At 41.7% G+C, this 14,594-nt stretch overlaps 1 protein-coding gene across 23 annotated transcripts in view; it reads right to left on the bottom strand.

Moving 5' to 3' along the window:
• The window catches only part of FNBP1 (formin binding protein 1), a 94,659-nt gene that overhangs the window by 46,088 nt on the left and 33,977 nt on the right, over positions 1-14,594 (bottom strand). For all 23 annotated transcript variants that reach the window (XM_039561692.1, XM_019284834.3, XM_019284835.3 and 20 more), the window contains exons 3-4: positions 14,092-14,148; positions 11,415-11,562 (exon numbers count right to left, since the gene is read on the bottom strand). In XM_039561692.1, the coding sequence (XP_039417626.1) occupies positions 11,415-11,562; positions 14,092-14,148 (205 nt within the window). The remainder of the gene's footprint in view (positions 1-11,414; positions 11,563-14,091; positions 14,149-14,594) is intronic.

The raw sequence follows: 14,594 nt of genomic DNA, 5'->3' as shown, positions 1-14,594 counted from the left end.
GCTGTTCTTCCATATGCCTGGCTTTCCCTCAGCATAAGCAATCCATTCCAGATCACTGTATAAGTCAATGACCCAGCTCTAGACAGAAATGTGGATGCAGACCCAGCTGACTGCTACAACAGGTTACTCCCCTCCACAAACCACCTTGTAAAATAAATAATGAAGCAAACTGAAACAGGAAGAGAGAGACCTTTCTTTTGGATTAATTACTGGCAATTACTTTTACTCAAATATAGGAATTGTGTTGCACAGTAAATGTGAAAAATAAAGGCCAGATATTGCCAGATAATCCCACTGCAATTCATGTGCTCTCACACCCAAGTGTAATCAGACGTCAGATATATCTTAAGGAACATGGTAACTGTGGTCTATTGGGGTAAAAAAAGCTCACACTCCAGACCATTAACCTGCTACAAAATGCCACAATTACAAAAATATGCCTGCAAGCACTTTATAATTGGCAGCTCCTTGGTTTCCTGCATCTTGCACTACAGCAAGTGGTACTTTCCTGTGTCAGGGGAGTGAGGGACATTTCAGAACTGCCATTCTGGCTCCTTTAGACATGACAGCAAAAAGCCCCAAAACTGCAATTCTCTATCACGCCATGTCCAATAGGCTCATTTAGCCTTAAAAATCACAGTAATGTTCAACTTGTCTGCAAGAACAGAACAACACATGGGCTATCCTGGGTGCTCTGGATGCTGTTACCTGTAGTCCCAAACACTGTCTGCTAAAGAGGGATGCTCACCTAGAACTGAGCACAGGGACATTCCACAGCTTTATGTGTCTGGATGGTGCTTATCTCCACATGAAAATCCTTAAAGCAGACGAGAGAGGCCCAGTGTCAGAAATGCTTTCAATCCTGGCATGTGCCACGCTCAGCTCTGGCTCTGCTCCTGCCCTCCGAGGAGGGAGCGCGTGTGGCCACTGGGCCATGGAAGGGGAAGCAGGGACAGCCTGGCACTGCTGGGACAGGAGAGACCTTCTCCAAACACCATATCACCACACTGTGACATTAAAAAACCCCTGACATCAGTGTAAAACTGCTGGGTGGCAGGGAAAGGCTCCAAGTTGATTTTGATTCCTTTTGTAGATCTCCGTGTCCTTTCAACTCTGCTTGTGACAGATGCTGCCTCTTCCCTGCCAGGGGCGCCTCATTTCAGGCTTTTGTAATTCGAGTTTAGGAAAACAGTCCCAAGGAGCAACAAAAACAGTCCCAAGGAACAACTGTAATTTAACACAACATTTTTCAAAATTTTGCTAATGAGCATGAAATTCATGGAAGTCACAACAGTGAAGCTGGAAGTAAAATGACTCCAATATCTTCATGTTGCCTTCCCTGCTTCCACCAGCCCCCATTTGTGTGCTCTCCACTTCGCTTGTTCCGACTTGACCGGTGTAGGAAAGGACCTGATTTGGGAACAGCTGGCTTGTGTGAAACCCAATACTGTCAATGACCCATAAACCTCAGGAAAACAACAGGCCAGGTTCATTTAACAGAAGACAATTGTGGAGAGGAGCTGAGCTGAAGGATGAACTTGGAAACAAAAGCCTATCAGATAACAGGACTGCCCTCGGCGTGTATTTTTAAACCTTTGTAGTTGAATAATGCAATTTTAACAAGCCATCCCTGTTCTTTCCAAATTTGTCTTCTCTGTAAAACAAACTACACGAGCTTCTGGAAGTACATACAGGAAGCATTGAGCCTGAGCAGTGTGACCACATCTAGTTCAGATTTTGCTCCATTTTGACTTTTTTTTTTTAGAAACTCTTTTACACACAAATGGAACACTGAGACGTAATATGGGCATTGCTGAAGATTACTAAATAGTGAAATATTAAATTGTGATAAAGACAGGTGCATCACATCTTGAAGAGTTCAGTGCAATACTGCCTTTTTTTAGTTCAACCATTTTCTAAATATACTTATAACCCCTAATTCTTGCTGTGTTGTCCCATATATATCCTTTTTGTAAGCTAAGGCACTTCTGCTTTTGCAAATCTTTTTGCCCTCAAATGGTAATTTCTGCCTTCCAAAAATTCATTTTTACATACAGCAACTAAGTGGAACCTTCCAACTATCTATATTTCTTCACTGGGTGTATTTTATGGGTAAGAAAAATCAAGGCACTATGGTCAAGTGATCTGTTTAAAGTCATACAGGAAGCCTCCAGTTTCCTCAAACCATGCACTATCTTCAACTTCTGCAAACTCATTTCCTTTACAATCCTCTTAAACAGCAAATGTCCTTTACCTTCACCTCCACCCCCTCCAAAACCCCAGCAAAAATAACTCTAAGCTCAACTATTCCTTGATAAGGTTTCAAGATGCAAGTTGTAATTTAAATAAATTTCTTTGAACAAATTAAATAACTGGTTATTCTACACCTGAATATTCAGCAAATGGAAACATGACAAATGATTCAGCAAATCCTGTGGAAAACTACCACTCTTAGTCACACCCATTTCAGCAGCACACAATGATTAATTTAGAGTAATTGATACAATATTGCTTCCCCGCCCCCCCCAAACTGGATGCCCAAACTAATGCCCTCAATCAGGCTGTTTAAAAAACTCAGAATATGAGCAAGATACCCAATTAATAAATCACACCTCAAGGGTGCCAGTGAGACATTAGCAGCAGTGTTGGTGGTTCACATGCCATGATTTCCTCCAGACTTTTCACCCATATCCACAGAATTCTAAACACACATTAAAAACACAGTAAAGTGAAAAGTTTGGGTTTATTAGTGTTCATTAAGTCAACCTCCCTAAATCACCTTGAAGTCTATAACTTTGCAGTCTTTGGCAAACACTGTGCCAACTTTAGGATTTCCCTGAACAATATTTTATTGAAATATTAAACCAACTAAATGGCTTAAAACACAGCAGCATTGCCCAAACCCAAACCACACATGACCACAACTGTCCTTTTTCCTTGTGTTAAAGCCCAGTGTGTCCCAGGGTGCTCTGAACAATCCCCAATGGCCACGTTTTGACTGGACAACTCCATCCATTCCAGCTCACAGGATAAACACAATAATGCAGGCTTCAGGTGATCTCACGAGAGTTCACAGAATCAGTTTGGAAAAGACCTCCAAGATGGAGTTCAACTCATGAGCAACCACCACCACTCCAACCAGACCCGAGTGCCATGCGCTGCCTTTCCTTAAACACTGCCAAGGATGGTGACTCTACCACCTCCCTGGGCAGCCCAATCCAACCCTTTCCATCACGAAATTCTTCCTGAAATTCAGTTGTTAAGACTTGAGATACTTTAATCGGAGTGTTAACTCACTCATGTGAGGACTGTGGATTACCTCAACTTTTTAAAAGCTTTTGTTATATTCAAAAAGCTCTCCGCTCAAGGAATGAGCTTTTCCCTTTGCAAATGCAGCCATTGGGATCAGTGTGCTCTCCTCATTAGGAAGCTGCTTGTGTCTGGAACAGCTGGGGAGCAATCCTGGCTGCTGGGCAATCAAAGACAAACCTCTCATTGACTTTTGCTGGGCTCAGATTTCACCCGTGTTGATCAAAACCCTGGAGCTGCAAGTGAGGGACCCACAATGCAGAGCCTGTTCCTGCCAACGCTGCCACAATTAGGAGCAGCAGGATATTTTTGCAAAACTCCCTTGGTATGCACGAGGGTTTACACAGCCCCAGAGCTCACCCAGCAGACAACAACAGCTTGTTAGAAGATGCATCTTAGCTTTTTTTCCTGACCTTTTGAGAGAAGCAGGAGAAAAGATGTTGCTAAAAGCATCTAATGAAGGAGAACACATTCCAGTATTTTTGCTGAGGAGTTCCTGGGCATTTTTAAATGAAAGAATTTCCTGAAACATGTAGATTATCAGCATGACAACAGGGCTGCTTAGGCTCTGCCTAAACTGATCATGTGAAACCTTTTTAAAAAGGCCTGTAATAAGACAGCCTTGTTTTTCTTAAACAAACAGGAGTTGATTAGATAGTTAAACTTAAGACTTGTACATCTAAAATATGTTTGTATTAGAAATAATCAGAAAAACAGTCTTAATTTATATGCATAGCATATGGTTCATTTGACAACATCCTTTTCAAGAATTTTCAACAAATTTATCTAAGGCAAGGGTGCTTCATTCTTTTCTATTTACATGAGATAATATAACAGACTGACAAAACAGTTACCTTTGCCTTCTGTAACAAGTACTCCCAGCTCACACTGATAATTAATATAAATACAGTACTTCATCCTCCAATTCAAACTCTTATCTCCATTTTTGTTACAAGTGATTTCTAAAATAATGGCTAGTGATTAAAGCACACCAGAGACGGAAATAAGAGAACACTATTTTTTCCTCGATTTTCTCAGCAACATTTGCAAAAAGCCTTGTGAAATGTTTTTCTTTTCCTTGCTGCAAAGACAGGAAACAGTCTCCTCCGAAGAAATCTTTGTTTCCAAAAATAGCAACATGTTCTTGCAGTCTTATCACTCTCAGTTGTAGTAAGAGTAGCATAAGACATAAAAGTAGCATAAGTCCTGTGAATGTTAACATTAAATTCCTGACAATTTTAACACATTCATCAGCTACTTAATATTGGGGCACAACCCTGTTCTCCATCGCACTATCCACAGGAACATTATTTTTAACGTGGACTTATCAACTTGGTCAAGCCAGGAACAGGTTAGACAAATATCTGTTCAATGTTGAACTTAATTTGATTGAAGTATCTGCTCCTGGAGTGGTGCATTCCAAAGAAATTCCATTTAATAAGCACTATGACCAAAGCTTCTCAAGCTTCAAATTCCAGATCAGCTGCATGTGACAACCTGAAGTAGCTGCCCCTACTGTTACTGAGCTGTAACAACAGAATGATGGATGGGGTTTGGAGCAACCTGGTCCAGTGGAAGGTGAACCTGCACTGGGCAGGGAGTTGGAACGATATCATCTTCAAGGTCCCTTCCAAACCAAACCAGTCAGTGACTCCCTGGTGATTGGCACAAACCTAAAAGACACTGTGGCAGTAATGTTTATGGTAACTTGCAATTTTCATGCTAAATATGACAGATACAGTCCTTATATTGGGAACTGGAACTCAGAACTTCTTCTCAGGCACAGAGACAATCCTGCAGTGTGCAAGAGCAGCACTGCAATCCTGCAGCTTCCAGTACAGCTCCATGGCAGCAGAGCTAAGGGATCCTCGGGAGCACTCTGCTGTATTGGCCAGCTCTTGGAGAGGTCCTGCTGAACCATCTGCCTTCAGGGCAGCAAGGCCAGCAGGCCCTGGAATCAGGCCCTGGTATGACAGGTTGTTTGGAGATCATGCACCCTCCTTCAACCCATCCCTAGGAACTAATCTTGTCCTTAAAAGCTCACCTGTTCCCAAGTGCTCCACAAAAGCAAACCTAGGGCTTTAGGGCTTTTCAAATGGAGATTCAACATTACTACTAAAAACTATGGTGTGAAAAGTTGTTTGTGCTTTTATATCCTTCAGTAAGTATAGAGGAACATGCTGCTCTAGCTTCCACCTCTTCTCCTTCCCAGTCTTGTCACAAAACTCCCCTTCCGCTGATCCACAGTTAAAAGATGTGAATTGAAATGGTCTGTGACATTCCTGTGTAAGTCTTGCACTACGAAAACCAGAAGATGTACAAGTTAACGCCTCAAGAGGCAAGGAAATACTTTTAGCTGTTTCCATATACCTTCATGCACATGTTCACCTACACAGGACTATCAAGACCTGCATCAGATATATAAAATATTATGTGTCAGCTAAAGTGCCAGCTGAACATACCCACATGTACCACGTGCCACAGGCTTGGATGAATACCCTTCTCCATAGTTAACATATGCACCACTCATCTGGCTTTATCATTGCTCTTTCATTTCAGGCCAATCTCTGTGGCTCTACAGGCAGGTCACAAAGGGAAGAATACATCCATGGCCAATGCTCAACCCCCTCACCCTCAGGCATCTCTCAGTCATGCACTGAGCAGGAAATGTTACTGTTCATAGAAGGCATCTCTCATCTTGTCCCTCTAAAGGGCTCTTGCTCTGCAGAGCAATATTCAAGCTAATTCACAGAAAATGCAACTACATTTGTTAGTAAACAGATTTTGTTTTCCCAATCTGAATCCTTCATGTGGTAAACAGAAGCCAATTTATTTATTTGGACTATCATTTCATAGTTCAATGTACCCATTCAAAACTGGGAAGAGCAGGATATTGAGTTCAGTGGTCTCAACTTTAACCCTGCTAAATCCAAAGGTCACATTACACCTTTCAGTTGAAGGGGTATTAGTATTAGTTTCCCACACAACAATGCTTTGGAAACTTTCATAATAAGCACTTGCTTTTTTCCCCTCACAGAAGCCAGTTCTGTTACAGCTGTAACATGTAACACAGCACAGTTACATGATAACACAGCAATATTTAATACAGCTTTATTGCATTTGAGATCCGTAATTTAGTGAAAACCAGCAAAGACTCCATAGGAATCCACAGAATTTATGATGATCTTTCCTGAATAATTTTCTGCATTCTTTTATTTAGTAATTACTACTTAATGCTCTACAGGTACAATTTAACTTAATGAAATACAGCTGAAATACCTTGCAAGAAAGAGGATGAATATTAGGACTGTTGTGGAGTGATTTATCAAGCACAACATAATCTCCCACAAATACCTTTATATTTAGATTAAAACTAAGACCTTCACTCCATTCATAGGGCAATGAGCTGGAAGTGGGCTAGTCCCAAAATAAGAGCTGGGTAAAGCTTGGTTTAAATTGCATCAACCTGAAGTTTGAAGTTTGGCAAATCACTTCCTTTCGCTGTCACTCTTTTTCTCTTCCCACCTCTCGCTTGGCCATTGGTTTGTCACTTCTAGAAGGCAGCAACGTCTCTCTGTGCCCCTGCAGCACAAAGCACAGCTGTGCTCCAAACACACACAGACCTTGAGGCACATCCAAAATGCAACATGGAAAAATCCATTGTGCTCCTGACAGGGCTGTGTGCTGCCATCCTGCCTCACGCCTGCTCCACGCTGGGAGAAATCCTCTGGAAAACCACAGGACTATTTGCAGAACAGGGCACTATTCAGAATGAGTGAACGTGACAGAATTCCTCCAATTATTTACTTTTCATCAACACCTGAGAGCCTACAAGAAACAGAAAGTCCTCTGACAGGCATCCCCCTCGATGAATGCACACAGGGAGGGCGCACATGCTCCACTATAAAGAACCAGATCCGTTCTGCCCCCATGGTACCCATAAGGATTCATTCATTCCCTGTTCCCCTTCTATCCCCACACAAAATGGAATGTATTGACATCAGGTAAATTCTCTCCCAACCACAGAATCCCAGTGCTGCACCAATGCAGTCTGCAGCAAAGCTCTTGGCTTTCATGCTTGATTGTATGGAGCCAGACCAGCCCCAAGGGGAGGTAGAGGTAGAGGTGAGAGCAGCAGCAGTAATAAGAGAGATAGTTCATGACTCCCAAATACATTTTTAGCTAAGCTGACATGAGCAAAGGCTACACAGAGCAGCTGCTTCCAGAGGCCGTGAGTCAGACCTAGTTTGTGACCACAGATCTAAATCAGAATGGCCCCAGGAAATAATTCTTGAATTTCTATCCAAATTACAGAAGGGTTTCCTCAGCCATAGTTGGATCTATAAATCAAGCTGTGCCCTGTGAAGTGTTATGGGGAAAAAAAAAAAGACAACAAACAGAAATTCTCAATGGTTGGCTCAGTACATTTCCAACCTAGAAGTGTATTACATGTCAGTGCTCGTGAAGTAAAGTCCAAACACTCCTCTTGACCTGACAGGATCACCACCTTTTCTTTTGTCACAGATGAACAAGATTAAAACCCAATTTTGTAACACTGCAGGGCCTCCAGCTCAAACTTGACACCTTCGAGAGCTACCCCAAAGTAAGGCTTTGGTGACACTGGGCTCACACAAAGCATGACTGCAGAAGCAAGTTCTTTCCCTGAACCACTCAGGTGATTCCTACCTCATTTGTGTGACCTGGTGACGTCTTCCAACAGCAAAGGGGAATTCAGTCACAGGCATCTAACCTCAATAACCTCAAGAGGAAGATGGATGGGGCATGCCCTTCACACAACACTGAACTGAAATCTGAGCTTTTAAGCAGCTAACAAGGACCCTGAGGATGAGAATTGCTCCTGAGAGAGCACGGACACAGTAACATCAAGAGAATACAAGAAGAAGTTCAAGTGAGGAACTACACTATAAAGAGTTTCACTTCACTGGGCAGCTGGGAAGAACTGAAACAATGCAAGGAGTGTGTTTCCCTGTGTGAAAAGCAGGCAGGGTGTGTACCTGACTTCAGTGACTGTGAAGGCAAAACAACTCATTTGGTACAGTGACAACACTGAGTGTAATCCTATGGAAGAGAAATGTGTAATAGGATAGTCATTGATTCACCTGTGTTGCTAAAGATATTCAAGTTTCACACAAAGAGTTTTTGCTTGATTTTTTGTAACCACTTTCTGATGGTCAAAAGCCATCAGGCAACAAAGCACATGATCTGAAAAAATGCATAGGTAACCCAGAACTCTCCCAAGCTCTGAATCAGATCAGAGGAAAAAGGAGGCATCTGTCTTTTGAACAACAGCACCAAACCACTGGGCTTGCACATCATCCCACCTGTCCAACCTGCACATTCGTCCTGCCTGGTTTTGATTAATTGCTTCTTTCCTTATTTTCACCACTAGCAACTGTCTTTCATAGAAAAAACATGACATAGGCAGCCATCAAGTACAAGTTCCAGAGAGCCAGACAGACCCAACATATGTACAAATTGCATGCCAAATGAATTTTATCCAGCGTAAAACCAATGTAAGGTGTGATACAGCATCAGTTCTGCACCACTTACAGGCCAGGGGCTTGCACATGTCAAGGAAAACACAAGAAGTGATTAATTACTGTGTGACCCCGATCATCTGCTGGTGTAATTCCACTTGAATCAATAGAGCTAAATGAGCATGAAAACAGAGCAGAGCAGGCAGGCACCAGCCGCCACGTGTTTAAAGATCACCAGCCACACTCATCACATGTGACTCCAGCAAACACTCTTGTGCATCAAAGGGTTTCCTTTGGAAACAGAAGCTGTAAATTCAGCTACATTTAGAGATATTAGAAAAAATTCTTCCCTGTGAGGATGCAGAGGCCCTGGCATAGGTTGCCCAGAGAAGCTCTGGCTGCTCCATCCCTGGAAGTGTTTAAGGATAGGTTGGCCAGGGCTTGGTGCAGTCTGTTCAAGTTGTCCCTGCCCATGGCAGGGGGAAAATGGGATAAGCTCTAAGGTCCCTTCCAACACCATTCTGATTTGCCTGACCACTTTCTGCTGAACTTGAGCTCATCTTTCACACATTTATAGTAGGACACCTCTGTGTATCATTTCCATCTTCCAGTGGGTAAAGTATAACCAAAAGAGCAAGGGTGCTTATCTACCACAGCCATGCTGAAATCACTGGGAATTTGTACCATTTTACAGGTATTTGGACACCTGAATGACTTAATTCAAGACTCAGTGGACAAGAATTTGAGTCTCCCAACTCCTACACATGGACCCAGCCCCAGGAGTGGCTCATCCAAATGATTCTTTGGACCTGGAGCACAGCAGCTGATGGCAGAACAAGCAGAGAGCACGAGAACTTTGCCAGCAAAACTTCTGGAAATACCAAATCATTCATTAATTGATATCATAAAACTATTTATCAAAGCTGCAGCCCTCTGTGATATTTACACAACAACCACCCTCCCCTCCTGCAGATCTCAGCAGGATCAATGCTTTTACAGGATGAAAAATGCCTGAGGGTGGGAACAGTTTCCTTTTCAACACCATTTTCTCATAAATGAGAAATCTACAGGAACCAGACAAGGATTCCTAATTCATATAAGCTTCTATTTATGTTGCAAGAACAAAACAACTGTGACTGACAACTGCTTTCTGTTAAAGACCAGTAATTATCAGCAACAGCAGGTAAATACATTGTCAGTTGCTTTTTGCTGTTCCCATGTTCTTATCACTAGGCCAATATTAAACTGATTTTCCTGTCATTCACCCATTACTTATATGAGACATACTTAATAGAAAAGTTTACAAACAAACCAAAAAACCAATAGCTACGGCTCAAATTCTTTACAAGAAATATTGCGAGCCCTCTTCCATCATACTTAAAATGTCTAACAGATACTCCAATCACCTTATGTGCCCATATAACTGAGAAAACAGGCACAAACATTAGAACTGACAGAAAATGCCACACTAGAACGCTGCTTTTTTTTTTTTGCTTGGCTTATTATACCAGACCCATGCTGAATACAAGGTCATGGAGGGGCTGAGAAAACATTCTCATCACAGCTATATGTAAAACACCCTCCCATGCTTCCCCTCAAAGATTACACACCATTCTGCAGATTAAAGGTATGTCTATATATTCTTTTCCTCTGTTGACAGAATTATCATTCCAATACTATACTTAGGAAAAGGTGGTGATTTCCAGGGCTCTGGTCCCACACAACACCTCAACACATGCTTAGTGTTTAGTGGGACTATTTATAAATGTAGAAGTTTTGCAGGAGTATTTTTGCATTTTCCAAAATAGACCAACAGTTTGGAAATGAAATATAATGCCCTCATGCTCCCTTTGCACTTTGCTTAGTCGTTTTATACCTGTTCTATGAGTATTTGTAGTGCTTAGAATCCTTCTCCTATGCTCACACATCCAGGAGATAAAAGGGTTCAAGGGAAGGAAGGAAATCACATCTCAACAACCCATTTTTCAGAGCTGGCAATGTGCAAATTAATCAGCTTTGAACATTCACTGTAGCAGGCACATAGGTCCCTAAAGTACCAGCTGAGATAGAGCACTAACGTGAAGCTATTAATTCTACCAGTCTTGAATGACAACAGGTTGAAAACCACATTCTCCACACTCACCAAACAAGACAACCCCCCTATTTCTTATTAAAATAACTTTTTTACAGAGTTCTGTTGACCAGATCTGGCTGAGAAGCACAAAAATGTGAATCAAAATCCAAATAATTCTCTCAATCAGCCTCAGCCCTGCAGTTCCTCTGTTTATTTCAGGCTTTACACAGTGCTGCTGGACTCTTCCCTAAGCAAGCTTTTGGCTAACAGAGCCTTAAGCACAGATGGGTCTCTGACCTTATTTAGCAGGGATTCTCCTGCAGGCACTGCTGTCTGATTTTATAACATTTGATTCAAATGGTTCAGCGACTCGGCCAGGGCACATAACCCACTTCTTCAATGCTTGGTTCATTAGCACAGCTCATGTTTATTAACTACAAATAAATCTCACTTAACATTGAAATCCACTACCACTAATTAGCTGTCTTAAATAGCAATTCATTGTGAATAATAAATAAAAAAGGATCAGTTACCGATTTCCTCTCCTGTTTCAGCTCCTGCACATAGCGTGTTAACTCTCCAGTGATCAGAGAGGTCATGTTCTCTGAAATGACCTCGTGCTGCCCAGCATAGTCATTCATTTCATTTAAAGTGGCTAGGAAGGCTCTAGTTGATGTGTACCTGCAAAGGACAGAAATGCATTTTGCTTTTAGTCCCTTTCTCTTCAGACAGACACCCTGTAAAGGGAGGTGGGATCCTCCTTAAGCACTTAGCGTTGCTATGTGAGACTGGGTATGAATTAGCACAGATTCACTGGAAGGAATTTCTCCAAAGGAAGCCACACACTGACAGTTGTCTGACAAATCTATCTCAACTTAGACAGTTTGACACTGGCTCTTAAAATATCACTGCTTTAGAGTGCCAGGTTCTTTATCAGCACAGCTCTGGGGCTTCAGTTTTCTAATCTCTATTCACCAAACATTTCTACTTACACTCTCTCAAGTCCTACGATTCAGTGCACAGAGTCATCAGTATATCCTACCTGGCAAAATCCTGTCTAAGCAAGCAAAATTTTGGCCAGCATAGCCTAGAAAAGAAAGTTTTTCACAGCGTAAATTTGATTTAAATCATATACAGTTTATAATGTTTTCAAATAAGTAGCGAGTTAACTAACCGAGTGTTCATTGTCAACCCATATTTTTTAGTACCTTCCATCACAAGGTTTATTTTTCATGTCAAATAATCTCCCATACAGCATTCCATGTATTATCGAAAGGAAGAAACAAACATCTGTGCACACAAATTTCGAAACAGCAGATTATGTCACTGGTATATTCATCCCAGTGCCAACAGAGCTGCATTTAAATACCCCAGCTGGCTGTGCTGGGCAGCTGGAAACCAGCAGCAAGACACTAGTACATACTAGAAAAACTACTATTATTAAATAGTAGTGGCCTGCACTGGTAACATCACCTAAAGGTGAAAAATCAAAGCAAAGACAGAGATATTTAGAGGAAATAGATGGGAGTGATACAAATAGGGATGAAAAACACATCAGAATAAAATAAAACCAGGAAAAACTAAACAAAAAAAAGGACTAAAAGGGACTGAACACATAATCCATTACAAGCAGAAACATCCACAGTCAAGACGCGAAATGAAAGAAACCCCAGCTGCAAAAAATCCCAAGGTATAAAAGGCACAGAACTACAGACTGACAATGAGCTTGAAAAAGCTGATTTTTAGCCAGCTTGTCTCAAAGCAGCATCCAAGGCACCCAAAGGTCACATGACAAATCCCCAGACCTTGTTTTGAGACATGAAGTAACTACACTGAGGTGAACACTGTATTTATAAAGGGCAAAGGATACACAGGATTTTCTGTGCCACGCCACATAGAATCATTCAACTCCAATATCCTTTTTCAGCAATGAAGGATGTGTCAAAACCCATTGTAGTAAACTCAAAATACCCATTTATGGTAGAGCTATCCAAAGGCAGATTTATTCCTAATCCTGGGTACAGACCAAAACAGCCATTGTGCTGGTAACATAATCTTCCTTGTGTAAATACCAATATCTCAGGAAACAATGGCATAAATAACTGATTCCCAAACAATGTTACTAAAAATAAATTTAAAAGCAAGCAAGAAGGCTGTTATCTCTGTTATACAAGCCACTGGAGTAGCTGTATAGAGCAGCTTGGGGGGCTGACCCAAAAAATCTGTATTAATGTAATCATCCAGTTGCACCCACATCCAAACTCTTTTGAAACATGTCAAATTTCAAGGTCAAGGGATTGAGGCTGCTGCTGGGCTCTCCAGAGGCAGAGCAACCTCCTGAAACACCAGGCTGAGGGTCAGCCCCTGCCATGCCTTATTCAGAGCTGCATTACAAAACACTGACATTGAGAAACTCCAGGGTTACAGTGCTCTGAGAGGAAAGATTCTCACTCTGGTTTAGAGTCTGTTGGGAAGCTCATCTTCTAGAAAGTTCTCCTTAGAGAATATCTTTATTCTCCCCAAGGGCAGGAATGTTCTCAGTGACCTGTGGTTGTCTTATCACCTGGACCATGTTGCTCAGAGAAGGAGCTGAGCTCTCTGTTGCTGTCTGCAAGCACATCAATCCTCTGCCATGGGGACACAGGTCTGAGCAGGTGAATCAAAAGCAGACAGGTGAGGCTGTGTCACATCCTTCAACAGCAGAAAGCCCCAGGATACTGGGAGTACAAACCTTATCCTCCACCCTGCTTTGCAGGAGCCTCTGTGGTGTTAGAACATTACCCCTTTTGTAAGTTACTAAGCTGTGCTGTCAGCCTGTTTGAGTAATTTAATACTTACACAGAGTGCTTGAGTTTCATGCCAAAATTAACAACTATTTCTGCTCCTGCTGAAAGCAGATATGAATTTGGTCGTTCACTTCAAAGAGCCAGGATCAGTCTGGCTTGAAGGTTTTAAGGCACATTAAAGAAAAAATGAAACAAAACCCCCAACCCAGGCAGCCAGAAACTGCAACATAAGGGAACTGAGTAGTTACAGACCAAATCCACTCCTTAGTATCAACCACATAACCCTGTTTCTGCATCTATTATTTCTATATTCTTACACTGGACTTTAAAATCTTTGGTTTACAAGCCAAATCCTAGGGGATGACCCAAACTTTGCCATTCCTCTATCAACACGTGCTCACCCAGCAGTGGATCATGAACATACCTGTATTCTTCCTCCTCTTTGGAGTTCTTCTTGGGTTGGTATTTCTTTGAAAGGTTCCTAAAATTAAAAATAGAGATACATAAAATTAAATTTTAAAATATCCTTTGAAGTTTCCTGATGACCTTTACATGCACACACATTCTGTGAGGAGTTTTTATCATGCTTTCTAGAAGCATGACTATAATCAGGCTTTGATTTTGTTGTAGTAACACTCAAAGAATGGGTTGCACTGTGCTCCAGGCTCTGTAACTAACAACAAAGTAATAGACTCTGAACCCAAGAAGTTGCTGAATTAAGGTCATGGAGTCAATACACCTGGGTTGTGGTTCTGCTGATGCACAGATCTCCTTCACCTGATCTAAAGGAGAGGTTCTTTTAGAGTACAAGTCATCTCAAGGAAGGGTGATCTGATGCAGCAGATGACACTCTTGGCCAGGCAGGTTTGCCTGCCTTTAGCAGGATGATTAGAAGGCAAAAAAAAAAAAAAAACCTTCATAAAGCTG

This window comes from Corvus cornix, chromosome 17 (genome assembly GCF_000738735.6).
Source record: "Corvus cornix cornix isolate S_Up_H32 chromosome 17, ASM73873v5, whole genome shotgun sequence".
Taxonomy (NCBI): domain Eukaryota; kingdom Metazoa; phylum Chordata; class Aves; order Passeriformes; family Corvidae; genus Corvus; species Corvus cornix.
The sequence above is the reverse complement of the archived record's forward strand: the minus strand, read 5'-3'. Positions and strand labels throughout refer to the sequence as shown.